At 44.2% G+C, this 27,569-nt stretch overlaps 1 protein-coding gene across 1 annotated transcript in view; it reads left to right on the top strand.

The window, feature by feature from the left end:
• Positions 1-27,569, top strand: part of LOC124545946 (putative fatty acyl-CoA reductase CG5065) — a 140,377-nt gene that overhangs the window by 81,227 nt on the left and 31,581 nt on the right. The window contains exon 5 of the mRNA XM_047124907.1: positions 22,382-22,621. Within this exon, the coding sequence (XP_046980863.1) occupies positions 22,382-22,621 (240 nt within the window). The remainder of the gene's footprint in view (positions 1-22,381; positions 22,622-27,569) is intronic.

Genomic DNA, 27,569 nt, shown 5'->3' with positions numbered 1-27,569 from the left:
AATTTGACTCATTCCACATCATTACGAAATATCGTATTCATGATCCATGGAACTAGTATTAATTTAATCTAATCTAATCTAATCTAACTTTGGTGATATGATGGGAACTGGTGTTACCACTGCGGCAAGGCCACTGGCCATCCAGTTCTTTTGAGTAGGGACTGGTAAGTGCTACATTGAAACTGTTAGGAGCGTCATGTTGGATGAAATCAACTTCATATCTTGCTGGCTTACAAATTGCAGAACAGTCTTGTAGCCATGTCAATTATACTTCAAAAGGTAGCTCTTCAGTTAGCTGTTGTGATACGTGCCACAGGAAGAACAAACACGATTTATGGAACATAGTACTTTATAGAGCAACACATGAGATACAATGACGTACAGACTGTGCATAGCACTGAAGATGTTGACTGGACAACAGTAGTACAGGCTACAAAATAAGCTGAGCACTCATTGTGACCGCTTAAATAATACTCTTTCTTTGGCGTCTCACCAGAGTACACCAAGGGGCTGACCCAGGTGACCTCTATAAGCAGGCCTGTGAACTGTACACATGTGTGATCTGTGAAATCGGCTGACCCAGGTGGCCTCTATAAGCAGGCCTGTGAACTGTACACATGTATGATCTGTGAAATCACATACATCACGTGTGAAGGTACATCACTCCTCCTTTCTAGGGAGTGGAAAACCACATACATACATTAAAAAAACTAGGCATAGAAAATATGTGGTACAGAAAAAGTGCATGGTACAGAAAAATGCACGGCACAGAAAAAAAACTATTGGCACTAGACAGCAATGTAACTGAAAAAGCACTGGTACCATGAAAAAAAGCACTGATTTCTCAAGGTAATGAGATTAAAAGCCACGGACACCACCAATGATGGCACTGATGTCCACTTCATCACACGACGATGCTGGCTGCTGCAGCACATGGCGGGCAATTGCCAGTAAGTAGGGGCACAAGTGATGAGGGGACAGGTTGGCACACTGTGCCCCCCTTTTGTGAGAGGACATAGAGCAGGATTGGGGTCAGCATCTCCATAGTGATGTCCTTGTTGAGGTCAGCAGTCAGCACTGCAGGCATCATCGGGGGCATCAGAGACGACAATCACACAGGACCCGGCAACAGAGACGGGAGCGGTTGTGGCATCGGGTGTACAGGGGCTGCTCTGGCGATGACAGTGTGGGAATGGGAGTGGAGGCAGGAACCGCAGATAGTGATCTATCAGGCAGCAGCCCTCTGCAGTGCAATGCAGACCTTCTGTGACACAGGAACAGGCATCGGAAGCAATGGGGACAGGGAAGGCAATGGGCCCTCCTGAAAAGACTCTGCTGTGTGCAGCGCGCAGCTGGTTTGAGTCACCGACATCCACCCATCAAGAGTATGGACGATGCATAGGTGCTGGCCCTGGCACTCGATGGTGGCAAAAATCCAATTTGGCTGGCAGCTAAAACCCCGAGCCCAGACAAGCACCCCCAGCCGGAATCTTCGCAGATTTGGGAATTCTGGCAGACGCAGCATAGGATGCAGCACGTGAAGGAGGGTCCACAGTTGGTGTCTAAGTAGCAGCTTCACGGGGCTCTCATCTCCCACTGGAGTGAAATGGCACAAACTCAATAAATGGACTAAAGCAGCTTATGGGGACCTCTCAGATACATACTTCCAGATCTGAGTTTTAAACATGTGAACAATGTGTTAGGCCTCATCATTAGACTGAGGACGAAATGGGGAGCCGCGAGATGACAAACACCACTATCCTGAAAAAAATATGCAAGTTCTCAAGAAACAAACTGAGGGCCATTATTGGTAACCACACTATACAGAAGTCTCTCAATTGCAAAAATCTAAGACAGGCAAACCTAAGTTTCTCGCATTTGTAGACTTAGAGAAAGCTTTTGACAATGTTGACTGGAATATGCTCTTTCAAGTTCTGAAGGTGGCAGGGGTATAATACAGGGAGCGAAAGGCTATTTACAATTTGTACAGAAACCAGATGGCAGTTATAAGAGCCGAGGGGCATGAAAGGGAAGCAGTCGTTGGGAAGGGAGTGAGACAGGGTTGTAGCCTATCCCCGATGTTATTCAATCTGTATATTGAGCAAGCAATAAAGGAAACAAAAGAAAAGTTCGGAGTAGGTATTAAAATCCATGGAGAAGAAATAAAAACTTTGAGGTTCGCCGATGACATTGTAATTCTGTCAGAGACAACAAAGGACTTGGAAGAGCAGTTGAACGGAATGGACAGTGTCTTGAAAGGAGGGTATAAGATGAACATCACAAAAGCAAAATGAGGATAATGGAATGTAGTCGAATTAAATCGGTTGATGCTGAGGGAATTAGATTAGGAAATGAGACACTTAAAGTAGTAAAGGAGTTTTGCTATTTGGGTGCAAAATAACTGATGATGGTTGAAGTAGAGAGGATATAAAATGAAGACTGGCAATGGCAAGGAAAGCGTTTCTGAAGAAGAGAAATTTGTTAACATCGAGTATAGATTTAAGTGTCAGGAAGCCGTTTCTGAAAGTATTTGTATGGAGTGTAGCCATGTATGGAAGTGGAACATGGACGATAAGTAGTTTGGACAAGAAGAGAATAGAAGCTTTCGAAATGTGATGCTACAGAAGAATGCTGAAGATTAGATGGGTAGATCACATAACTAATGAGGAAGTATTGAATAGGATTGGGGAGAAGAGGAGCTTGTGGCACAACTTGACTAGAAGAAGGGATCGGTTGGTAGGACATGTTCTGAGACATCGAGGGATCACCAATTTAGTATTGGAGGGCAGCGTGGAGGGTAAAAATCGAAGAGGGAGACCAAGAGATGAGTACACTAAGCAGATTCAGAAGGATGTAGGTTGCAGTAGGTACTGGGAGATGAAGAATCTTGCACAGGGTAGAGTAGCATGGAGAGCTGCATCAAACCAGTCTCAGGACTGAAGACCACAACAACAACAACAACAACAACAACAACAAGACAGGCCCGAAATAGTGACCGCCATGGATGTGGTTGGACAAAGCGCACATAGGGAAATGGGGAATAGGTGTCTAGTAGAATGAGCCAATACTTATTTAGGAAGGTCCCAACAAAATCAACATGTAGACACTCCCATGGGTGCTGCAGCATCAGCCAGGGGGATACAGACACCTGTGGGGCCACCTGTTGCTGAGCACAGTGAGTGCAAGTGGTGATAAGCTGCATAATGTCTCATCTATGCCTGACCAATACACATGCTGGCAGGCCAGTGCTTTGGTGTGAGACATCTTCCAGTGACTGACATGCAGAAGCTGTAGTACATTACAGCACACGGAAGCAAGAAGCAAAACCCTGGGAGCAGCATCCTCTGTAGTTAACAAAAGAACCCTGTCAAACACAGAAAGGCAGTGCCTGAGGAAGAAGTAATTACATACGAGCCAGGGTTTTTCTGGTCAACTGTGCAGCACAAAAGAGAGGACCAACCAAGTATAGGATCTGTGATGACAGGTGACGCTATCGTGGCACTAATGAAGGGAAAACCATCGACCGCATTCTGGTTCTCAATGTCTAAATAGAAACGGAGCAGATAATTCTGATCAGACGCCAGGTCCGGCCTGATCAGAAGGTGAGATAAGGCATCGGCATTGTCTTGTCGGGCTATCAGCCGGTAATGAATCTTAAAATGATAACAAGAGAGGAAGTAAGCCCAGTGCTGCAATGACGCACATGCTTGTCCGGTATGGAAGCGGAAGGGTTAAAAAGAGCAACCAGTGGCTTGTGATCTGTGATTAAATGGAACTTAAAACCATACAAGAAGAAGTGAAATTTCTTGAGAATGAACATAATTACTAAAGCCTCTTTTTCAATCTGAGAATACTGCTGCTGAGCAGGAGTTAAAGGCTTAAAAGTATAAGCAATGGGTGGTTCAGATCTGTCCACTTATTTGTGTGCCAACACTCTGCCAAGACCATGCTGAGAGGCATCAGTAGCCAACACAAAACGCTGACACAACTGAAAAGCGGACAGCCACAGATTTAAGCAAAGTAAATACTCGATCACAAGCTGGGAACCAGAAAAAAGGCACATTTTTATGCAAAAGTGCTTGCAGTGGCTGAGCAACAGTGGATGAGTCCAGTAAAAACTTACAGTAGTACGCAACTTTACCTAGAAATACCTGCAGTTCCTTAATGGGGGTCAGCCGCGGCAATACTGCAATTGCCGCAACATGGTGATGCAATGGCTTGACCTCTGTGTGAGGAACCTCAATTGATGGCTGAAAAAAAGTGAGACTTGGCAACACTGTACTTGAGACCTGCAGACTGCGAAACAGAAAACAATAATCAGAGGTTGCTAAGGTGGTCTTCGGTAGAAGAGTCTGAAACAATGATAGTGTCGAGGTAATTGATGCAGCTGGGCACAGAGGCTGTCAGCTGTTCTCAAATGTTGAAAAATTGCAGAAACACTAGAGACACCAAAAGGCCAAGCACTGATATTGGTAAAAGCTAAAAGGTGTATTGACAATGAGAAAGTGTCTAGGGGCCTCATACAAGGGGAGCTGGAGTTATGCTTCTGACAAATCAGTCTTCGGAAAGTACTGGCCACCTGATAATTTTGCGAGCAACTTGTCAGGGCAGGGCAAAGGGTACGTATTTATCACAGAAAAAAATGCAAACTGGCTCTGAGCACTATGGGATTTAACATCTGAGGTCATCAGTCCCCTAGAAATTAGAACTACTTAAACCTAATTAACCTAACGAAATCACACACATCCATGTCCGAAGCAGGATTCGAACCTGCGACCGTAGCAGTCGTGTGGTTCCGGACTGAAGCACCTAGAACCGCTCAGCCACTGCGGCCGGCTATCTATCACAGACTGTACATTAAATGTGACAGTGAAGTCTCACAGAGGCAAAGATTACACTCAGATTTTTAATTATGACCAATGGTGTAGTCCATTCTACTGGAAGAAATAGGCTCCTAGAGGGTGGGGAGGGGGTGGGGGGGGAGGGGGGGGGAAGAGGGTGGACAGACCCTTCCACAGTAATGTGGGCATGAAAATCAGTAGCTACCCAATATCAGGGGAAAATGGAGACAAAAACTCAGAGCAGAAGGACTCCAGTTGCTGATATGGAACTTGATCTGACACTAAATTTACTTCATTGGCAATGGTGAACCCAAATGTGTTATACACATCTAACCAGTAGAGGTCTGCAGTGCAAAAATGATCCACAACAAGGAAGGTGAGAATGTGAACAACAGATATGTAATAAGGTGTAGAAAACTGACCTAGGATAGAAATCTGCTGTTTATTATAGCTAGCCAACTTCTATGAAATATGTGTGAGGTGAGGGGGACTCACATCCCCTTACATTTGTGTGTTTACTCAAGTCACTGCAGCTTCTGTGTCTACTTGCATTTTTAGGAGTTTATTAAACATACACAAGTCAATAAAAAATTTGTTCAAGGAGACAGTCACTGTAGAGATGCAGTTTATGTCCATCAGTACTACTGTGTCCAACAAGTTTAAAGAGGAGTTACACACCAATGCAATGTGGCCTTTCTTTAGGCACTTGTTGCAAACAGCCCAATGCTTAGGGCACACAGCAAGTTCGTGTTGGATGAAGCAGCATGGTCAAGATGGAAGGGGGGCACACAGCTGCTGTTGTGAAAGGCCTGTTGTTGCCATGGCCTAACTGTCAGTGCCCCGTGTGACTCTGAGTTGAAGGTTGTACTGTGGCAATGGCTTCCCTGTCATCCTGAACACTTGGAGCATGCCTAACAGGGATTGACTGAACAACTTCTGATGCACTCCCCCCCCCCCCCCCCCCCTCCCACCCTCACAGAATCTGATTGCCCATGCCCGTGACACTTCAAAGCACTGTGCTATATTGAGCACATCTGAAAGCATCAGGTACTCACATTAAAGCACTTTTTCATGGACTTCCCTGTCTGGGGCCAGAAAATAACATTATGCACCATGTGACCAGCGTAGGATTCTACTAGTGATCAATTTACAATGATGGCTCAAACCCATGTAATTCTGCAGACAGGCTTCTTAAGATTGGTTTGGGTGTTTCTGACAATAATAAAATTCTACATGCATTGCAATTACATGCATTCTGTCACAGTAGTAGGTTGAGAGAAGCTTGCACATTTCATCAAATGATAAGCTTGCTGGTACTTGCAAAGGTGCAAGTTGCAGTGAAAGCCAGGAAAGAAGAAAGCCCTACACAGGCTTGCATCACCCAGATGAAAATCCTGGAAACGTTCATACAACTGTGTCTCATGGGAGCCAATCTTCAGCCAATTTATCACATGCTGGAACGGGTGAAAGTTGCCGTGACAGGAGAGTAGTCTGCAGTGAACATCCAGAAACCAGTTGATTGAGAGCGGTTGCAAGAGCCTGCTGTTGTTCCATGAAAGCTTGATGCTGGGCAATGATACACTAAAGAGCCAAAGAGACTGGTACACCTTCCTAATATTGTGTAGGGCCCTGCAAGCATGCAGAAGTGCCACAACACAGCATGGCATGGACTGCAATAATGTCTGAAGTTGTGCTGGAGGGAATTGACACCATGAATCCTGCAGGGCTGTCCATAAATCTGTAAGAGTATGAGGGGGTCAAGGTCTCTTCTGAACAGCATGTTGCAAGGCATCCCAGATATGCTCAATAATGTTCATGTCTGGGGAGTTTGGTGGACAATAGAAGTGTTTAAACTTGGAAGGGTGTTCCTGGAGCCACTCTGTAGCAATGCTGGATGTGTGGGGTGTCGCATTATCCTGCTGGAATTGCCCAAGTCTGTTGGGATGCACAATGCACACAAATGGATGCAGGTGATCAGAGAGGACGCTTACAAATGTGTCACCTGTTAGTCACATCTAGACATATCAGGGGTCCCATATCACGCCAACTGCACATTCCCCACACTATTACCGAGCCTCCATTAGCTCGAACAGTCCCCTGCTGACATGCAGGAGCCATGGATTCATGAGGTTGTCTCCATACCTGTGCACGTCCATATGCTCAATAAAACTCGAAACAAGACTCGTCTGACCAGGCACCAAGTTTCCAGTCACTAACAGTCCAATGTCAGTGTTGACGGGCCCAGGTGAGGCTTAAAGCTTTGTATCATGCAGCCATCAAGGGTACACGTGTGGGCCTTTGGCTCCAAAAGCCCATATCAGTGATGTTTCATTGAATGGTTCACACACTGACACTTGTTGATGGCCCAGAATTGAAATCTGCAGCAATTTGTGGAAGGGTTGCACTTCTGCCATGTTGGGTGATTCTCTTCAGTCATTGGTGTTCCCATTCTTGCAGGATCTTTTTCCAGCCAAAGCAATCTTGGAAATTTGATGTTTTACTGGTTTCCTGATATTCACGATACACTCACAAAATGGTCGTACGGGAAAATACCCACTTCATCACTACCTCAGAGATGCTCTGTCCCATCGCTTATTTACTGCCTATAACATGACATTCAAACTCACTTAAATCTTGATAGCCTGCCATTTCAGCAGCAGTAACCAATGTAACAACTGCACCATGCACTCGTTTTCTTATGTAGGCATTACGGACTGCAGTGCCATGTTCTGCTCGTCTAGGTATCTCTGTATTTGAATACACATGCCTATACCAGTTTCTTTGTCACTTAAGTGTATGTTGGAGTATTTCATCCGTGGAGATGTTTGTCGGGTGACTTAGTACGGACACTGACACGTGGAGAAAACATAACTCTCCTTCACTGCCAAGTTTGCTGTAGCGAGGACAAACAGGATTTATGGAACACGGTACTTTATACAGCAACACATAAATACAATGAAGTACAGGTTGCGCCTAGCACTGAACACATTGACTCGACAACAGTAACACAGTTTACAGAATAGGCTGAGTACTTGTTTTGGGTCACTTATACAATACTGTTTCTTTGGTGGCTCATCAGAGTGCACCAGGGGGCCAACCAAGGTTACATCTATAAGCGGGCCTGTGAACTGTATGGACGTGCAATCTCTGAAATCGTGTGCATCATGGGTCAAGGTACATTAATACTCTTATACTGTACTGTGGAGTCTCTTTCTCTTCCTGTACGTGTACTGGTCTGATGTGACCTTGCCTGTCATGATCCACCAGTTCTCATTCTTCGTCATCCTTGATTTTCACATATATATTGTCTGCTTGTTGTGTTACTGGTGGTGTACTGCTGCTTATCTCTCTCCCTTTGATAGTGTATCGTTTAATAGTTACAGGGCTGATGTAGTTGGTGGCAGAAGGGTGCATAGGGCAAGTCTTACAGCTGGGATGGTCGCAGGGCTAGAAGCCATAGAGTAGGTAATGGGTGCAGGAGTGTAGGAACTGACAAGGATATTGTGGAGATTGGGAGGATGATGTAAAACTATTCGAGGTGTGGTGTGCTAAATGTCAGACAGACTGTACCTCATTTCAGGGTATGTTCATCTTTTCTCAGCATGATGGCTTCTAAAAGCAGGACAATGCAACATATCACACAGCTCACAGGGTACTTGTGTGATTCGAAAACCCCCAACATAAGTTTACTGTACTCTCCTGGCCACCAAACTCACGGATTTAAACCCAGTCAAGAATCTATGAGACCCCCTCAATTGGGCTGTTCATGCCATGGATCCTCATCCAAGAAACTTTGTGCAGTTGGGCCCGGCACTGGAGTCAGCATGGCTCTACACTGTTGTTGATAACTTCCAGAATCTCACTGACTCTCCTCCTGCATGTCTCGCAGAGGTCCACATTGCAAAAGGTGGTTATTCAGTTTTCTGAAAGGTGGTCACGTTAATGTTGCTGGACAGTGTTTGTCTCCTTCTGGATCATATTTTACAGGTAAGACTGGGACAACTAATTTGTTACTCCTCATTCTTAATGCTTCTAGTTTTTTCAGTAGTATTTTATGATCCGCATTGTCAAAAGGCTTGGACAATTCTGAGAATATGCCTTAAGAGCTTCAAGTACTGCTTTTGCAAACTCTTTAATGGCCAATATTGTACTTTAATTTTGGAAAGCAAACTGTGTTTTGTTAAAAATGTTGTATTTATCCAGTTAACTCATTAGTATACCTTTCATATTTGACTGAATTACTTTTTAGTGCATTGGCTGTAGTAAAACTAGCTCGTAGTGTTCTATACTCTCTGCATTATGTTTCTTTAGTTAGGACATATCTCATACATGCTATAGGTACTCCAAAACACCACCTGCAATAAATGAGTCATTTTCTATGTTTGTTAATGGGGTTTGTACACTGTCTGTGTGTGCCTTCAGAAAAGAAACTGGAATCCCATCTATGCCTGCTAACTTCTTTTTCTTCTGTATTGTCTTTCTGACTTCATTCTCTGTTGTGGGAAAACATCATTGCACTTGTATAACTCATTGTGGCTGCTGCATGTGTTTTAAAAGGTTTTGTTTTGCAACTTTGCTGTAATAGCAGAGAAACTGTCATTGCAAAATTTGTAAATTCATGAGGATTTCATATTACTGTTGTTGTCATGATTTAACCTAAAAAGGGCTTGGTCCTCCTCCTGACGACAACAGGTATTTGACCATGGGTGGCCCAGGCAGTCAGTCACATTTACGCATGCTCCCTCGCCTGTCATCGTTTGCTGATGCTATTACCCCATGGTGAAAGACTTGTACACATCTTCTAAATCACTGGGAACCAGAGATCATTCAATTTCATGCCCTCCTCATTCCTATTGAAACTCCTGGTGTGTTTGACAATCTCTATGGCTTCTCTGTACAGCCTTTCATGATATCCGCTTGTGGCTGCCAGTACTCGAGTCCTATTAAAATGAATGTGGTGGTCTCCGGACTGCAAAGCATGTTCCACAACAGCTGATTTGTCAGTCTCTTCCCACCTACAGTGCTCTTCTAGCTGTTTTTTGACTATTCTGTTTGTAGTACCCACATACACTTCCACATGACTACATGACTCCTATAAATTCCTGCTTACTCCAGCAATTTGCGAACATCCTTGGCCAATTTTAGGTTACTCTGCATCTTCTAGGTGGTCTGGTAGATTAACACAATGTTCTATTTTATCAAAATTTTTCCTGTGCTGTCAGGAACATCCTTAATGATAGGCAGGAAAACTTTGGATTTCACATGTGCTTGTGCATCATTATGATTTTTGCGCAGCATTCTTAATTCTGTTTTTATAACAGTGGATGAATGGATGAATAATCATTCTTAGGCAATGCATTTGTGATTGTGTTTTAATTCCACATCAAGCAAAGCAAGTATGTGAGAGGACAAGCAACAAAAAGAGATGGAAAGAAACACCCTGGTGGAATGATAAAACAAAGGATATAGCACAGAAGAACAATGGAGCCTTCAGGGTATGGTTCCAGAAGAGAACAGTAGAGACAAGAGAAGAGTATCAGGCAAGAAAGAAAGAAAGAAGCAAAAGAGTGGTGGCGGAGGAAAGAAGAAAGTGAATCGAACAGCGAACTAGAATGATGGAGGAGGATACTGAAGGTTCAAAACAGGTGTTATATGGGATGATTAAAAGTAAGAGGAAGAACAATACGACAGATCATGCTCGAATGGTGAACAAAAGTGGACAAGATGTAGAGAATAAGGAGGAACCCAAGAATATGTGGAAGGAGTATTTTGAAGAACTCCTGAACCCGAATGGAGACCTGGATGCGGAGGAACAAGCCGAGGAGAAAAAAGAGGAGGAACAGCAAATAGAAAAAGACCTTACATAGGGAGAAGTGGAAGAGGCATTGGGCAAGATTAGGGGAGGGATTAGCTAAGTGTAGAGATGGTGAGAGCAGCAGGAGAGGTGGGAATATAACGCAAGAGTTGCAAGTTAGCGCCAAATATAACACTAAACCACATGAGCATTACCCTCTGGGAGGCATTTTAGTTGTTTATTTGACCGTGTGAATACCTAATGGACAGAGGGTATTCAAACATTAATTTCATATAAGTGGCAATTAATGGGAAACTGGAAGACTTTACTTTGGAGGTAATACTAGTATTGACGTTCATACAAATGAAATAATAAACGGTCACCAGCGTAATTAGGCATCATAATTTGAAACATTATGTTTCAAGAAAACTTAATATGAGCTACTAAATTGACTTTCATTAATACTCCTTATGAATAGTGCAACGAATACACATGACTACCGGATGAACTGAGTAGTGGGTAGCAGTAGTCACTATTTTCACAAATCAGCAATCATAGGAATTTTAAAAGTTATTTGACTCATAGTCATAATAGTTACTGTTGCAATCAATAGCTAACTCAGCAATAATATGTTACTAAAGACTTCATGAGACTAAAATTGGGCATGACCAGAGTCCTGGTTTAACTGACATACAGACACCACAAATAAAGTTAAATGACATTACACAGACACTTTTTATACTCACAATTTTATGGAAATGCTTCAGATTTCTTTAGCAAAAGCAATATTTAGTTTATCTTTCTTATAATAGAAAAGAATATAGTGGGGACCCATAAACTGAAATTGTCTTTACAGGCAAATTCTGTAACTACTTCAGAAACAGACTGCAATTTGCCAATATTGATTTCTAATACCACTTGAAATAATTTATATGTTCATACTTTAAAGCTGAAAAAAGGCCCTCGCGATCGCGGAGAAACCCGACGCGGTAGGCGCGTAAATAACCTTCAGGCGGTAACTCGGGCGCGTATTACACAAAAACAGGGTCACCAGTGAGGGAATATGGTATAGTTGTAGGTAAACAACTAGAATTCTCTCATATACTGATTTATTCACACTTAGCGTCTACACAGATACAAGTCCGGAGGCCAACTGCCGTTGGCGTCCAACATGCTCTCCAAAGCCCCCTCCTCAAAGATAGCACACTTCCGCACAGAACCAATATAGATTTTTATGGCGCTCTACGCCACATAGTCCCCCCCCCCCCCCCCCCCCCCCCCGCGCAGTATGGAGTACGTCCCTGTGAATGAGGGGTGTGAGAAGCTAGGAAGGTAAAGCACAGTTCTTCTGCGTCAGGCGGAAGCGGTCGACTGGTAGGAGACCGGGGGGTGAAGCCCGGTACGTCGACGGTGAAGTCAGCGAGCGACGCCGGCGGCTGAAGACGACGTCCCGTCCTGGAGTGAAGGTGTAGCACTTCGTCAGGCGGAGAATCACCTTGCCAGAAGGCCTAACAAAGGCATGCAAATTGCCACACGCAGCACTTCTGCTCAATTTAAAGCGGCGCACCACATGAGATCCTGCACTTCCTCCCTCAATATTGTCACACGCGAGTACCACACACACTGTATCGCCATCTCGGACAACAGATAATTTATGTATGTCATCAGGGTGCACATGTGTTGTGAATTCTTGAATGGCACCTGTACGAGCAATGGTAGGGAGGCAGGGAGGTGTGGGAAAGCCATGGCAGGGGGAAGCATCTGCTAAGAGGGGGGTGTCAGGTGCACTAGACTGTGCAGGAGACAACCTCGGGCGATCAGCTGACAGACGAGGGAGCGTGACCGAAGGCAACGAGGAGCCAGCGTGGGTTGAACGGCGTGACAAAGAGCTGTCACACGAAGATGGTAACGCAATGGTAGAATCCGAGTGGTTGGCAGTTCGACTGCGAGGGCTGTGAGGAGTGAAGCCCCGAAAAGATTGGCCACTCGAATTAGATGAACGCGGAGAAGGAGCAGTGCTCGGCAGAGAAAATCAATACCCCAAATGCATGGTGTGGAAAGATGGATGGCCGCTCGAAGCAGGGGCGGAAGAAATAGGGGCAGAATCAGGGAGGTTCACCTGAGGCTCAATGAAAGCTGGTTTCACTCGGTTGAGTGAGACCGTGGTTACAGAGTCTTTTATGAGGAGATCCATGTTATTCTCAGAGCGTTTGACGACCTTGTAAGGACCCGTGTAGGGCGACTGAAGTGGGGCTTTGACTGAGTCGTCTCTGAGAAACATGTACTCACAAGAGTCTAGCGTGCGCGGTACGTACGCGCACGGAGGTGTATGAGCAGCCGGAGGTGGCGGCTGAATTTTGCTGCAGTGCAAGCACACCCGCTCGAGAAGTGAAGGGAGTTCAGAGGGCCGTGGAAGTGGGGTCGGAGTGACTAATTCTCCAGGCAAAACCAGAGGTTGGCCATATACAAACTCGGCTACGGACCCCTTGAGGTCTTCCTTGAAAGTCGCACGAAGCCCAAGAAGCACGAAGGGCAGTGCCTCTGTCCATAGTGAGTCATGGCAACGCAGGGCAGACTTCAGTGTGCGATGCCATCGCTCGACAAGCCCATTGCTTTGGGGGTGGTATGCAGAAGTATGAATTTTGACAATGCCACATATTTTACATAAGTCAGAGAAAACTGAAGACTCGAATTGTCGCCCCTGGTCAGTGGTGAGGTAAACAGGTGAGCCAAATCTAGAGATCCACGAATCTAAGAATGCTCGACTTACTGTCTCAGAGGTAATGTTCGGAATAGGCACAGCCTCAGCCCACCGAGTCATCCTGTCAATAGCTGTAAACAAGTAACGGAAACCCTCCGAGGGGGCAAAGGGCCTATGAGGTCGACATGAACATGGTGAAACCGGCCTGGAGGTTGGGCAAAACAGCCAAGGGGTGGAGAAGTGTGCCTGGAAACTTTGTTCTGTTGACACACCATGCATGCCCTTGCCCAAGACTGACAGTCACGGCGCATGTATCTCCATACAAACCGTTCAGCTACCAGACGGGTGGAGGCTTTGACACCGGGGTGTGCTAATGTGTGTAGTTTGTCAAAGACCTGGCGTTGAAGGGGCTTAGGAATGAATGGCCGCAACGTACCAGTTGATTCATCACACCACACTAAGTCAGATATGCCAGGGAAAGTAGAGTGTACCGGTTACCGGTTGGAGAGAGGAGCTGTGGTCTGAAATTAACTGCCTGGTATCGGGGTCTGCCGATTGCAACCGAGGTAGGTCCGTTAAGTCAATTAAGGTTGTGACAGCACTAACACGCGAGAGAAAATCAGCGACCACATTGTCCGCTCCTCGGATGTAGCGAATGTCATTTGTAAATTGCAAGATGTAATCGATGTGACGAAAGCGTCGTGGGGGCGGATCAGCCGCAGGATTTTGTATGGCACGAACCAACGGCTTGTGATCAGTGAGCACATAGAAATCTCGTCCCTCAACATCAGTTCTGAAGTGCCTTATGGCCTTGTAAACTGCAAGTAGTTCTCTGCCGAATGCTGAGTATTTCTTCTGCGCGTTGTTTAGCTTTTTTGAGAAAAACTGAAGGGGGGTCGTAACATCGTTGTATGTCTGACTCAGTACCGCGCCAATAGCATTGTCACTAGCGTCAGTAGTGATAAACATTGTGGCATCCGCCCGTGGGTGAGCAATAGTGACAGCGGAGGCCAACAGCTGTTTGAGTTCATTAAATGCCTTGTCCATGTCTGGTGTCCATGGTACCTGGCGGGTGCCAGAAGTTTGTGGGCCAGCGAGAGCATCTGTGAGAGGAGCCTGCGCCGCAGAAGCGGCTGGCAAATGTTTCCGGTAATAATTAACTGTTCCGATGAACCTGCATAATTCCCTGTAGGTCTGAGGGCGTAGCATCTCGAGAACAGGCTTGATCTTGTCCTGTGGTGGTGTCAGACCGTCCGATGACACAACATAACGTAGGAATGTGACGGATGACTGGTGCAATTGAGTCTTTTTATTGTTCAGTTCAGTACCAGCGGCTGCTAAAATATCTGTCATGACTTGAACACGCTCCTCACTCTGTTCTAAAGTAGAAGCAAAAACCAATATGTCGTCCATATATACGAAACAAAAGTCTAGAAGGGATAAAGTTTGATTGATGAAACGCTGCCACGTTTGGGGTGCATTTTTCAACACAAACAGCATAAATTTGTATTGGAACAGCCCGAAGGGAGTGGTTATGGCAGTCTTTTCAATGTCCTCCGGAGCCATAGGAATCTGATGAAATGCGTGCTTACAGTCCAAAACAGAGAAGTACTTTGCACCTGCGAGCGCATGATTGAAGTCTGCGATGTGTGGGACCGGATATTTATCAATGATGGTGCGGGCATTTAAACGCCTATAGTCTCCAACCATACACCAAGTACCGTCTTTCTTTTGGTCAAACAGGATAGGACTAGCCCAGCAACCGGAAGAAGGTTCAATTATTCCCTTTTGTAACAGATCGTCCAATTGTTCTTTTGCAATTTTCATAAGTTCCGGCTTGAGGCGGCGTGGACGTTGCAATATGGGCGGCCCATCGGTTAGACGTAACCGATGAACTGTGCCGTTAGTGACTACTGCAATACGTGGCGCGGCACGATAGTCAGATGTCCGTGAAGTGGAGCAGGCAGTGGCGGACGGGCCAAGCTGTGGCGCTGAGGGCACGGAAATACAGGTGTGCCACCCGCTCGTAGGCTGCGTAAAGGCCGCACACGTGTTAACATGGACGAGGTTGGTACACTGGTTCTTGGTAGCGGGCCGTGCCGCTCCGAGCGCTGTAGGCCTGAGTGGGCGTGGCCGGACAGCAGATGGCCGTAGTTCATTGCCACAAGCTTGGCAAGTTAATTTTCCATTCGGAACGCAAGGAGCATGAGCACTCGGGCATACCCTATCATTACAAAAGGGGGTGCTGACACAGTTTACAGACTTCACAACATTGTCGTTAACGTGCGCGGGCACGGGAACACCAGATTGGCACGGACTGACCTTGTCTGTAGCCGACGAGTCGTCTGCTTGTAGTGCCGCGAGGCGTTGTTGTGTGGAGGCCAACTCGTGGTGTATGTCGCAGAGATGCAGCAGCATTTCCATACGTTCCATCCGCAACTTAGAAGACTTGGCGCACTCCCCTAGCCACTTGTTTGTCCAAGATTGCAGCTCTAAGGATAGGTTTACACACTTCTTAGCACAGCACACATGTTTGGTGTTAGCTGAACTGTTACTCGGTGAAGCGAAAGGAATATGTTTGTTAAGGGAGGGGTAAAACACAGTATTTTGCAGAAAATCTAGTGACAACTGATAGTGCTTGAGGAAATCAATTCCGAGAATAGGTTCTTCAATTGTTGACACTAGAAACGTCCACTCCAGCTTGCACTCGGGCGAAAGTTTCACTGTATACAAAGTGGAACCCGAACACTGTAGGGTAGACAAGTTCACTGCACGAAGTACTGTTTTGTGTCGTTGCACTTTATTGGTTGCTAGGCAAACCGGCAGCAAAGAGACGTCTGCGCCAGTGTCTACCAGAAAACATACACCTGATCGTAAATCGCGAACATAGACTCGACCACACTTACTGTTATTGTCCGAAACAGAGTGCAACGTGGGATGGTGCCCATTGTTTACATCGCAGGAGGTGGCACCGTAGCCTACTTGCAGTTGGAGTTTGGGTAAGAGCACGGTGACTGGCATTTGCGAGCTTGCTCCCCGAATCTCGTGTGGAAGAAACAGTAAGGTTGGGCGGGCCTGTGCCCTTGTGGGTAGTTGCTAGGTGACGGAGTATGTGCCCCAGAGTCTTCCACAGAGGCCGATGGTCTGTCGTTGCGAGGAGTTGAAGGTGCAGGCAGGGCGGCTAGTTTAAAAAACTTGTTATCAGCAGCACCAGACAAGGGCGTGGCGTCAGAAAGCGTCTTAGTGCGGTCACGTCCAGAATGCAGTGCACGGAGCTCACATTGCCTGGCGGAGTATGCTCTGTCGGCGGCGCGTAAATGTTCATTTACTGGCCTATCTTCATACGCAGAGATTGCAGTCTGGACAGGCAAAGGCAGCTTTTCAGTCCAGATTTCTGCGAGCGTGTCATCAGGCATAACTTGCTCATCGACGAGAAGACGGATGCACCGCCACAGCTGGGACGGAGACCTGTCGCCGAGACGCTCTTCGTAGATGAGCTGTCGCACATTTTCTCTCCTGGTTTTAGAGACACGCTCCAGTATCGTTTGTTTCGTCACAGCATACTTCCCTGCTAGAGGGGGTGCTTTGACCAGATCATAAATTAAATCAATGCAGTCATGAAGATGGTTCATGAGGCAGGCGAAGCATGCGTCGTCGTCCAAAGCACAGACATTGAATGTTTGCTCAACCAGGTTAAACCAGAACTCCGGGTGAGCGGGTTTGAAGTCTGGTAATTTCGGCAGATTCGGCACTGCAGTCACTGCGGAGGTGCGCCTATTACTTCGGACGGAAGTAGAGCATGCAGAAGATTGCGAGTCCGGATTATTGGCGTCCCGTAATGCGGGAATCGCGAAATTCACTTGACGCCGGAGGGGCGGCTGAGAAGCGACGGACGCTTTAACGGTGTGAGGATCATAGTCAAAATATGCATTCTCATTGACGTGGTAGCTCGGAGAGAAGCCACAAGTGCTTAAGTACGCCGGTGAATGTCCGTTATGCACACAGTATTCACTCGACCGTGAGTGGTGGGGCTGGTTGTAGGTGTCGGAGTAATTACTGTCCAGCACAGAATTGTTGACCTGATTAGAAGCAACATAAGGATCCCACACACGTCCACTAGGATGCGCACTCGGTGTGATATTTGCTGTTTGGCGAGCATTGAACACCTGTTGACTAGCCGGCGCGGAAGGATACACACGTGGCGGGAACTGATTCGAGTTTGAATTTACTATTGGATTTTCCAAAGTAGCAAAACCTCGCTCGACGCCACGAACTGTATTGAATTGTGTGTTCGACACAGGAGTAGAAATGTTCCGACCAACACTCTGTGAAGAACATGTGGGAAGGTCCCGGCTAACAAAGCCAGAGTCCACGACCGTTGGCGGTTGGAAGAAACTGGCGGCACTCGATGAATTCCACTGCATGTTCTGGCTGAAGGATTCCGAACATTCTTGCGACATGTCCACTACGACGGCAGGAGTGCTGGAGAGATGTTGCTGGAATCCGGGCGGCGGTGAATGCTGAAAGGCATTGGAGCTGGAGCTGAAAAAAGGCCCTCGCGATCGCGGAGAAACCCGACGCGGTAGGCGCATAAATAACCTTCAGGCGGTAACTCTGGCGCGTATTACACAAAAACGGGGTCACCAGTGAGGGAATATGGTATAGTTGTAGGTAAACAACTAGAATTCTCTCATATACTGATTTATTCACACTTAGCGTCTACACAGATACAAGTCCGGAGGCTAACTGCTGTTAGCGTCCAACATGCTCTCCAAAGCCCCCTCCTCAAAGATAGCACACTTCCGCACAGAACCAATATAGATTTTTATGGCGCTCTACGCCACAAAGTAATTCAAATATCAAGTTCAATTAACTTCAGAAATTAGTTCATGGTAATAATCAAAGCAAAATTACTTTCCATATAGGTTCAATTTGTGTGCCTTATCCATTATCTGTGAAGCAGGTATTTTTATGGTAACATTACACACTTTGGCACTGAAATTTAGCACATTTAGTACAGAAACAAACCATTAATTAGTTAGAAACAGGATACTCAGTTTCTACACATTTAGGATGGGACTCTGCATTGGTTTCATGATCAGGATAATTTTAAGGTTCAAACACATGTTTATATCACTGGAATTATTATTGAAAAGCACTCACACAAACATACTGGTTCATACTATGATACAGATCTGAGTTCTGAAGTTGCCGGAGCAGTGGTGCAATAGCAGTGGCAAGCAAGTCTGGTCTCACACATTTGATGTTGAATGCTCTTTATAAATTCTTCTTAGTGACATATTATCCTCCTTTTAGAGCCATTCCATAATAACTAGAGCACCATACGACAGCCGAAACCACATCCGAGGCAGTTTCAGTATAAATTGGTTTTCAAATGCCTCACTTGGCACCCTCAATGTTAACCGTACAATGGCTAGCCACAGACTGCATAGCATGCTCACCCGGTAGCCACCAAGACCGAGCACCAAAACCACCTTTTAATGTGTGCCAGGCCACTTCTGTACTATACCTTTTGTACTATACAATAAAAGATCCCTAAGCATGAACCAGTTTTCAAAGTACAATTTCCCTTTCTGAACACACATATTTTATAAAGTTTCTTTATTTTTAAACATTATTTTAGTTTCCATAATACATATATTACAAACTTCCACTTTATCTCTGACAACTCAATGACCTTCATTAGTAAAGAACAACCACTTCATAGTTACATACACATAATTACACAGTACAAACTACTTACAGTCGATATTGCTTTTACAGGGAGACAGAATATGATCCAAGAAGACTGGGAGAAGGGAATAGTTGTCCCAATCTTTAAGAAGGGAAACAGAAAAGAGTGCAAGAACTATTGGGGGATAACACTGAGTCATTGTGCAAAGATTTTTGGGAAAATTTTGGAAGCACGAATTTGGGCAGAATTAGAAGGAAGAATGAGAGAAGAGCAACATGTCTTCAGAACAGGAAGGTCCATGGTGGATCTAATTTTTGCTGTAAGACAACTGCAGGAACAGCATTATGAATATGGAATAGATTTACTAATGACCTTCCTGGACAATGAAAAAGCGTATGATAGTGTACGTAGAAGCAAAGTGTGGGAATCCCTGGAGAACAGAGGAGTAGCAAAACAGATTATTTGGAGGATAATGGAAATGTACCATGGATATGTGAGCTGTGTGAAAGTGGGAGGAGAGAGATCAGTTTGGACTGAACAGAAGAATGGCTTGAGGCAGGGAAGTGTACTTTCACCATTACTCTTCATTGTAGTGATGGATGACATAACGAGAACAGTAGCACAAGTAATTGGTGAAAGTAAGATGAAAGCTATGGTGTTTGCAGATGATCTGATGATTTGGGGGAATAAGGAAGAGGAAGTACAAGAGCAGTTGGACGTATGGGAATGAACAGTACAAGAATATGGGATGAAATTTAGTATAAGTAAGAGTGATATGATTATCACAACAAGAAAGAAGGAGAGAGGAACAACTGGAATAACAGTTGGTGGGGAACAATTGAGGAGAGTGAAGAGTTTCAAGTACTTAGGAAGCCTGATACAAGAAGATGGAAAAAATGACAGAGAAATAAAAGAGTGAGAGAGAAAAGCAGAAGCATTTCGGAAGTGTGTCAGAAGCCTGATATGGAGCAAGGATGTACCCCAAATCAGTAAAAAGGTTATATACCGGACATACTATGTCCCGATCCTGACATATGCATCAGAAACCTGGGTTATGAAAGGAAGAGAGAAAAGCAAAGTACAAGCTAGTGAGATGAAATTCTTGAGAAACACTACTGGAGTGACAAAGATACACAGGTTAAGAAATTAGAGGATCAGAGAGTTAATGGTGGTGGAACCATTACAGGAGGAGATAGAGAAATCAAGGGTGAGATGGTATGGGCACGTTAAGAGAATGGAGGGGAAGAGGATACCCAGGAGGATACACGAGATGAAACTGGAAGGGAAGAGATCAAGAGGAAGACCGAGAGTCAGATGGCTGAAAGGAGTAGAGGAATGTGACCAGAAGAAAAGAAAATACTGGACCAAGGTGAAGACGGAGAGATGGTGGCAAGACAGAAGACGATGGAGAGGCCTATGTTCCACACAAACCTGGCCAGAGGCTGGAAACTGTCCAAGATGATGATGATGATGATGATGATGTGATGATGAAGCAGCTCTGGTCTGCAAATGTTTCTTGCTCTATCTGACAACATTTGTATGATGCCTTGTTGCTGTCAGCAGTGGTTCGAGGAGGAGGAGGAGGATGTTGGTTTGTGGGGTGCTCAACATCATGGTCATCAGCGCCCATACAATTTTCAAATCTTTCCATTAGCTGTCTTGGCACCACCCGAATAAAGATGAGATGATGAGGACAACACAAACACCCAGTCCTGGGGTGAAGAAAATCCCTGACCCAGCCGGGAATCAAACCCGGGACTCCGTGATACAGAGGCAGCAATGCTAACCACTAGACCACAAGCTGCAGACTGGTGGTTTGAATCCCAGATTGCATAATGGTCTGTTCGCATGGGTTTTTTGGTAAAATGTGTGGCCTTAGCTACCATTTCTTTCTTGAAAACTAGCACATGAAGAAAATTTAATCTTCTGCCTGCCTCCTCCTCTGTGGTAAACTGAATATTGCCTCATGACTATTTCAAATGGAATGATGAGGTTTATGAACAGATGGATGGTGTGGCTATGGGGTGCCCTTTAATCCCAGTTACAAAAAATTTCGTTATGAAAAAATTCAAAGAGGAGACTTTGTAAATTGCCAACAAAAAACTGAATATATGGTTCTGCAACATAGATGATACGCCTGTTTTGTGCAGGCTTTGCAGAGAGGAACTAGATTGTTTTCACATGCATCTCAATGGAATTAATTCAAAGATTCAGAACAGCTGTAGCAAGGGAGAGAATGACAGATCAGCTGTTGCAGAACATGCTGTGTTGCCAGGAGAACACCACACTCATTTTGATAGGAGTCAAGCATTAGCAGCCTCAAGCAGATACTATGAAAGGCTGTACAGAGATGCCATAGAGATTGTTAAATACCCTAGGAATTCCATTAGGAAGGAGGAGGGCATGAAATTGAATAACATCTGGTTCCTGATGCCGAATTAGATGTGTACGAGCCATGAAGAGATGGCAACCAACAATGGCCAATTGCACCCGGGCATTCAAAGCATGTGATGTCACACCACTGTAAGTGAGCATGCACCAACGAAGTTTTGCTGCAGTCAGTAGTGAGCCAGGATGTGAATCGGTGAATCAGATGTCCAAAGCAGTTACAGTCCCCCTCGAAAATGTCCTCCATGGATGGAGATGAAACATTGGACTTTAATGAAAAATCCATCCAAACATAGCACAATAACCCAGAAAATTTTGTTAATTGTGACATTTCACGGTCCTGAAAGTTTACATTTTACAGACTACAGAAGTACAAGTTGGAAAAGAATCAAGGCTGTCTAACAAACAGTTATGGCCAGCAAATTGGCTCTGGTCATAAATGTGGTATTATGTGGCAAGACACTAAAAATTTCCTTGAATCAATATAGGTCAACATATGTAGTCCTTATAGAGCCATATTTCCCATGGCAGAAGTTGCTGCAGAGCTGTATGTTCTTTCCTTCTTCATCATCCAAGTGCAAGTATGGAGTTCTAATGAAGTGATTAAAATGCAGAGGAATGTAACAGTTTGTGGCCAATATCTGAATAATGTGATTACATATATGCAGAGTTTTACAGATAAATGATCTTAACAGTTTGAAGCACAGTCACATCAACATATTTTAAAATCATTTTATTCAATTTTAACTGTTTGAGGTGAGGTACTTGACTTGTTAGACTATAAAAAGAGATCACTGATCAAAAGCTAGTGCAATTTGTCTATGTTGCTGGATATTTCTATGTGCCACCCATCAATTAATTTTAGTGAGTAGTTGCCTTTTTCATTTTTGTTTATATAAATGTTATCTTCACTAAATTATGAAATCAAAAATTAGCATGAACCTATTTTTCTGCTGTTCCAGGTGGTGTAAAATGCCAGTATACAACTGTACAACAAGTTCAGATATGCCAGTGACATGGAATGAACTTGTAAAGATTGGACAAGATCTGTACACACAGTTTCCCTCCCCAAAGATGCTGTGGTACCCCAGTGGAGCCATTCATCGAAACTGTATTGTGTACATCATATGTCTTGTCCTGTTCCAGTTTCTACCAGCAATCATTGTTGATGCGGCATTTGTACTTTCTGGGAAGAAACCATGGTAATGAAACATTACACATGCAGTTACTTACCCAATTAACTATGAATGTATATGCAGTTAACATCATTTAAAAAGAATTTCTTAGATCTTCGTTAGTATAACATGGTCAAATATGTCTGATTAAATCTGCAGTGATCTTTCAAGGCAAGAAAAATCTCAAATAAAATCTGTGAAAAACATATAACAATATGCAACACTTTTAGGGTGAGGTGTGGGAAGAATCCAGGAACTTATACAGTATGCAGTGAAAGCTCCTGAAAGGAGATGTCTTATGTAGAAAATATAAGAAATATTGCACTGAATATGCCAGTGTAGATACGAGAACCCAAGTGCTGTTTCATGAGGATGAGAGAAGAGGTACCTAACTGTGATGGAAAATATAATTATTTAACTGAGTGTCATATATTCAAAACATTACTGGGGTAATCTCTCACAGAAATCATGAATGTTGTCTAAAAGCTGCTGATGGGTCATTGCCAGGTCCAGCACTGTTCCTTCAGAAAAGTTATATATGGAAAATGGCTGGAAGGCTATCCCTACACTTATGAGGAACAGCTTCGGGCATTGCCTCTCACTGATAGCAAGACACACCTAGTACCGTGTGCCTTGGCTCTCCTGCTCAACCAAGGTCTGAGCAGCAGCATTGGGGAAGGAAGAGGCTGTTAGTAGCAGCCAGTTTTTGAACAATGTGCACCCTATTGTACCTCTCAACCGTCTGATTGTTAATGATTTTACTTCTCATGCTCCTCTGCTCCCCAGGTGCTGTTGGTGAGTTTAGGTGCAGCCTATGTATTTTTGGTCAAATGTTTGAGCAGAGTGAAGGCAAGACTCCCTAGAAGTTATTTTTGTCTGAATTTTCATAGGGAAAAGAAGAGTGCAACATGGACAAATGAGGTATTAAATTGACAAACATGAGGTCTAGTTTAAAATATATATATATTTAATTGCTCAAAAGTAATCAGTGTAATTGAGAAGAATTTAGTAGGAATGCGGGCCATCTTAAAAGAATTTCAATGATGAAGACTTCTAGGGTTATCAGTCGAGACAAGGCGTTATTCTGCACCAATGCTTCTACAAGTTTCTCACTCATTATTATCAGGCAAAGTGTCGGTTTATGTCCAGCTCCTCTGTCTCGTCTGCAAGAGCTAGGACAATCGTGCACTTCCGGAAGGGGTGTTAGGGATGGTGATGGGTGTGTGTGTGTGGGTGTGGGTGAGGGTGGGGGGGGGAGGGGGGGGAGAGACTACTGGCGTGTTGGAGAGTACTGGCATCATGCCCTGCTCTGCTGCTGCATGTTTGTTCCACCCATTGCCTTTGCCACTTTCACATCAGAGTGTTCTTGTTATATTCTTGCTATTGCTACGTCACATGCAGGGCTCAGTTGAAAACCGTTATCCCAGTTGACAAGATAATCATGGGTCCATATCTCCACTGTCTTTTTGAAGACTGAGTCTCAGAACTCATTCATCGAGCACACCACCTCTGTGTGTTCAAAATCAAACATATGACCTTCATTGAGGCCATGCTCTGCCACTGCAGATCTGTCCATTTGGACAGGGAGAACACTTCTTATATGTTGTGAACAGTGCTGCAAAATACACAGTTGTTCCTGGCTGATATACTGATCACCACATTTGCAACTGATGCTGTAGACTCTAGGTGTCCTTAGTCCTAGTTTGTCTTTCATTGAGACAAGCATTTCTTTATTTATTTCAGCCCATGACCAGAAAATGGTTTTAATGTTGATCTTCATCACAAGGCTTCAACTGGACATACTCTACTCACATGCCACCTGTAACTCACATCCAGTCTCTCCTCCGGCACATGGAAATGCGTAGATGGTAAACAGTGAACTCTGCAAGCACAGAACTACCTTGGGACAACACAACCAGTTCTCCGACTCCTGGGGACAAACATGCAGAATATCGACACCAAGAATTCGAGGACCATCATCATTTTGACTAGAAAGGAACTGGACGAGGTGACAACATCCATGCTGTCAAAACAATCAAATCTTGTGCCAGATTCAAACACATTACGCAAATGAGAGATTAGCAGCAGCATCCAGGAAGCAATTTGGGGGCTTCTCTTGATACCTCTGAAGACGTGAGGAGGGAGACCTGCAGGGGTCTTGACAAAGCAAACATGCTGAAAACTAACATATCCTCGGCAGAGCACAGAGCGAAATGCTACCACGGAGAAGATGAAGACAGTCATCCTAGCAACTGCTGTTGTTGTTGTTGTTGTTGTTGTTGTTGTGGTCTTCAGTCCTGAGACTGGTTTGATGCAGCTCTCCATGCTACTCTATCCTGTGCAAGCGTCTTCATCTCCCAGTACCTACTGCAGCCTACATCCTTCTGAATCTGCTTAGTGAATTCATCTCTTGGTTTCCCTCTACGATTTTTACCCTCCAAGCTGCCCTCCGATACTAAATTGGTGACCCCTTGATGCCTCAGAATATGCCCTACCAACCGATCCCTTCATCTAGTCAAGTTGTGCCACAAATTTCTCTTCTCTCCAATTCTATTCAATACCTCCTCATTAGTTATGTGATCTACCCATCTAATCTTCAGCATTTTTTTGTAGCACCACATTTCGAAAGCTTCTATTCTCTTATTGTCTAAACTATTTATCACCCACGTTTCACTTCCATACATGGCTACACTCCATACAAATACTTTCAGAAATGACTTCCTGATATTCAAATCTAAACTCAAAGTTAACAAATTTTTCTTCTTCAGAAACGCTTTCCTTGACATTTTATATCCTCTCTACTTCGACCATCATCAGTTATTTTGCTCCCCAAATAGCAAAACTCATTTACTTCTTTAAGTGTCTCATTTCCTAATCTAATTCCCTCAGCATCACCCAACTTAATTCGACTACGTTCCATTATCCTCATTTTGCTTTTGTTGATGTTCATCTTATACCCTCCTTTCAAGACGTTGTCCATTCCGTTCAACTGCTCTTCCAAGTCCTTTGCTATCTCTGACAGAATTACAATGTCATCGGTGAACCTCAAAGTTTTTATTTCTTCTCCATGGATTTTAATACCTACTCCGAACTTTTCTTTTGTTTCCTTTATTGCTTGCTCAATATACAGATTGAATAACATCGGGGAGAGGCTAAAACCCAGTCTCACTCCCTTCCCAAGCACTGCATCCCTTTCATGCCCCTCGACTCTTATAACTGCCATCTGATTTCTGTACAAATTGTAAATAGCCTTTCGCTCCCTGTATTTTACCCCTGCCACCTTCAGAATTTGAAAGAGAGTATTCCAGTCAACATTGTCAAAAGCTTTCTATAAGTCTACAAATGCTAGAAATGTAGGTTTGCCTTTCCTTAATCTTTCTTCTAAGATAAGTCGTAGGGTCAGTATTGCCTCACGTGTTCCAACATTTCTGCGGAATCCAAACTGATCTTCCCCGAGGTCCGCTTCTACCAGTTTTTCCATTCGTCTGTAAAGAATTCGCATTACTATTTTGCAGCTGTGACTTATTAAACTGATAGATTGGTAATTTTCACATCTGTCAACACCTGCTTTCTTTGGGATTGGAATTATTATATTCTTCTTGAAGTCTGAGGGTATTTCGCTTGTCTCATACATCTTGCTCACCAGATGGTAGAGTTTTGTCAGGAATGGCTCTCCCAAAGCCGTCAGTAGTTCTGATGGAATGTTGTCTATTCCCAGAGCCTTGTTTCGACTCAGGTCTTTCAGTGCTCTGTCAAACTCTTCACGCAGTATCATATCTCCCATTTCATCTTCATCTACATCCTCTTCCATTTCCATACTATCGTCCTCAAGTACATTGCCCTTGTAGAGACCCTGTACATACTCCTTCCATCTTTCTGCTTTCCCCTCTTTGCTTCGAACTGGGTTTCCATCTGAGCTCTTGATATTCATGCAAGTGGTTCTCTTCTCTCCAAAGGTCTCTTTAATTTTCCTGTAGGTAGTATCTATCTTAACCCTCATGAGATAAGCCTCTACTTCCTTACATTTGTGCTCTAGCCATCCCTGCTTAGCCATTTTGCACTTCCTGTCGATCTCATTTTTGAGACGTTTGTATTCCTTTTTGCCTGCTTCATTTACTGCATTTTTGTATTTTCTCCTTTCATCAATTAAATTCAGTATCTCTTCTGTTACCCAAGGATTTCTACTAGCCCTCGTCTTTTTACCTACTAGATCCTCTGCTGCCTTCACTATTTTATCCCTCAAAGCTACCCATTCTTCTTCTACTGTATTTCTTTCCCCTATTCCTGTCAATTGTTCCCTAATACTCTCCCTGAAACTCTCTACAACCTCTGGTTCTTTCAGTTTATCCAGGTCTCATCTCCTTAAATTCACACCTTTTTGCAGTTTCTTCAGTTTTAATCTACAGTTCATAACCAATAGATTGTGGTCAGAGTCCACATCTGCCCCTGGAAATGTCTTACAATTTAAAACCTGGTTCCTAAATCTCTGTCTTACCATTATATAATCTATCAGAAACCTTTTAGTACCTCCAGGGTTCTTCCATGTATACAACCTTCTTTCATGATTCTTGAACCAAGTGTTAGCTATGATTAAGTTATGCTCTGTGCAAAATTCTACCACATGGCTTCCTCTTTCATTTCTTAGACCTAATCCACATTCACCTACTACATTTCCTTTTTTCCCTTTTCCTGCTGTTGAATTCCAGTCACCCATGACTATTAAATTTTCATCTCCCTTCACTGCCTGAATAATTTCTTTTACCTCATCATACATTTCATAAATTTCATCATCATCTGCAGAGCTAGTTGGCATATAAACTTGTACTACTGTAATAGGCTTGGGTTTCGTGTCTATCTTGGCCACAATAATGCGTTCACTATGCTGTTTGTAGTAGCTTACCCGCACTCCTATTTTTTTATTCATTATTAAACCTACTCCTGCCTTACCCCTATTTGATTTTGTATTTATAACCCT

The sequence above is a fragment of the Schistocerca americana genome, chromosome 8 (assembly GCF_021461395.2).
Source record: "Schistocerca americana isolate TAMUIC-IGC-003095 chromosome 8, iqSchAmer2.1, whole genome shotgun sequence".
In the NCBI taxonomy this organism is placed as follows: Eukaryota; Metazoa; Arthropoda; class Insecta; order Orthoptera; family Acrididae; genus Schistocerca; species Schistocerca americana.
This window is presented reverse-complemented; position numbering and strand designations above follow the sequence as displayed.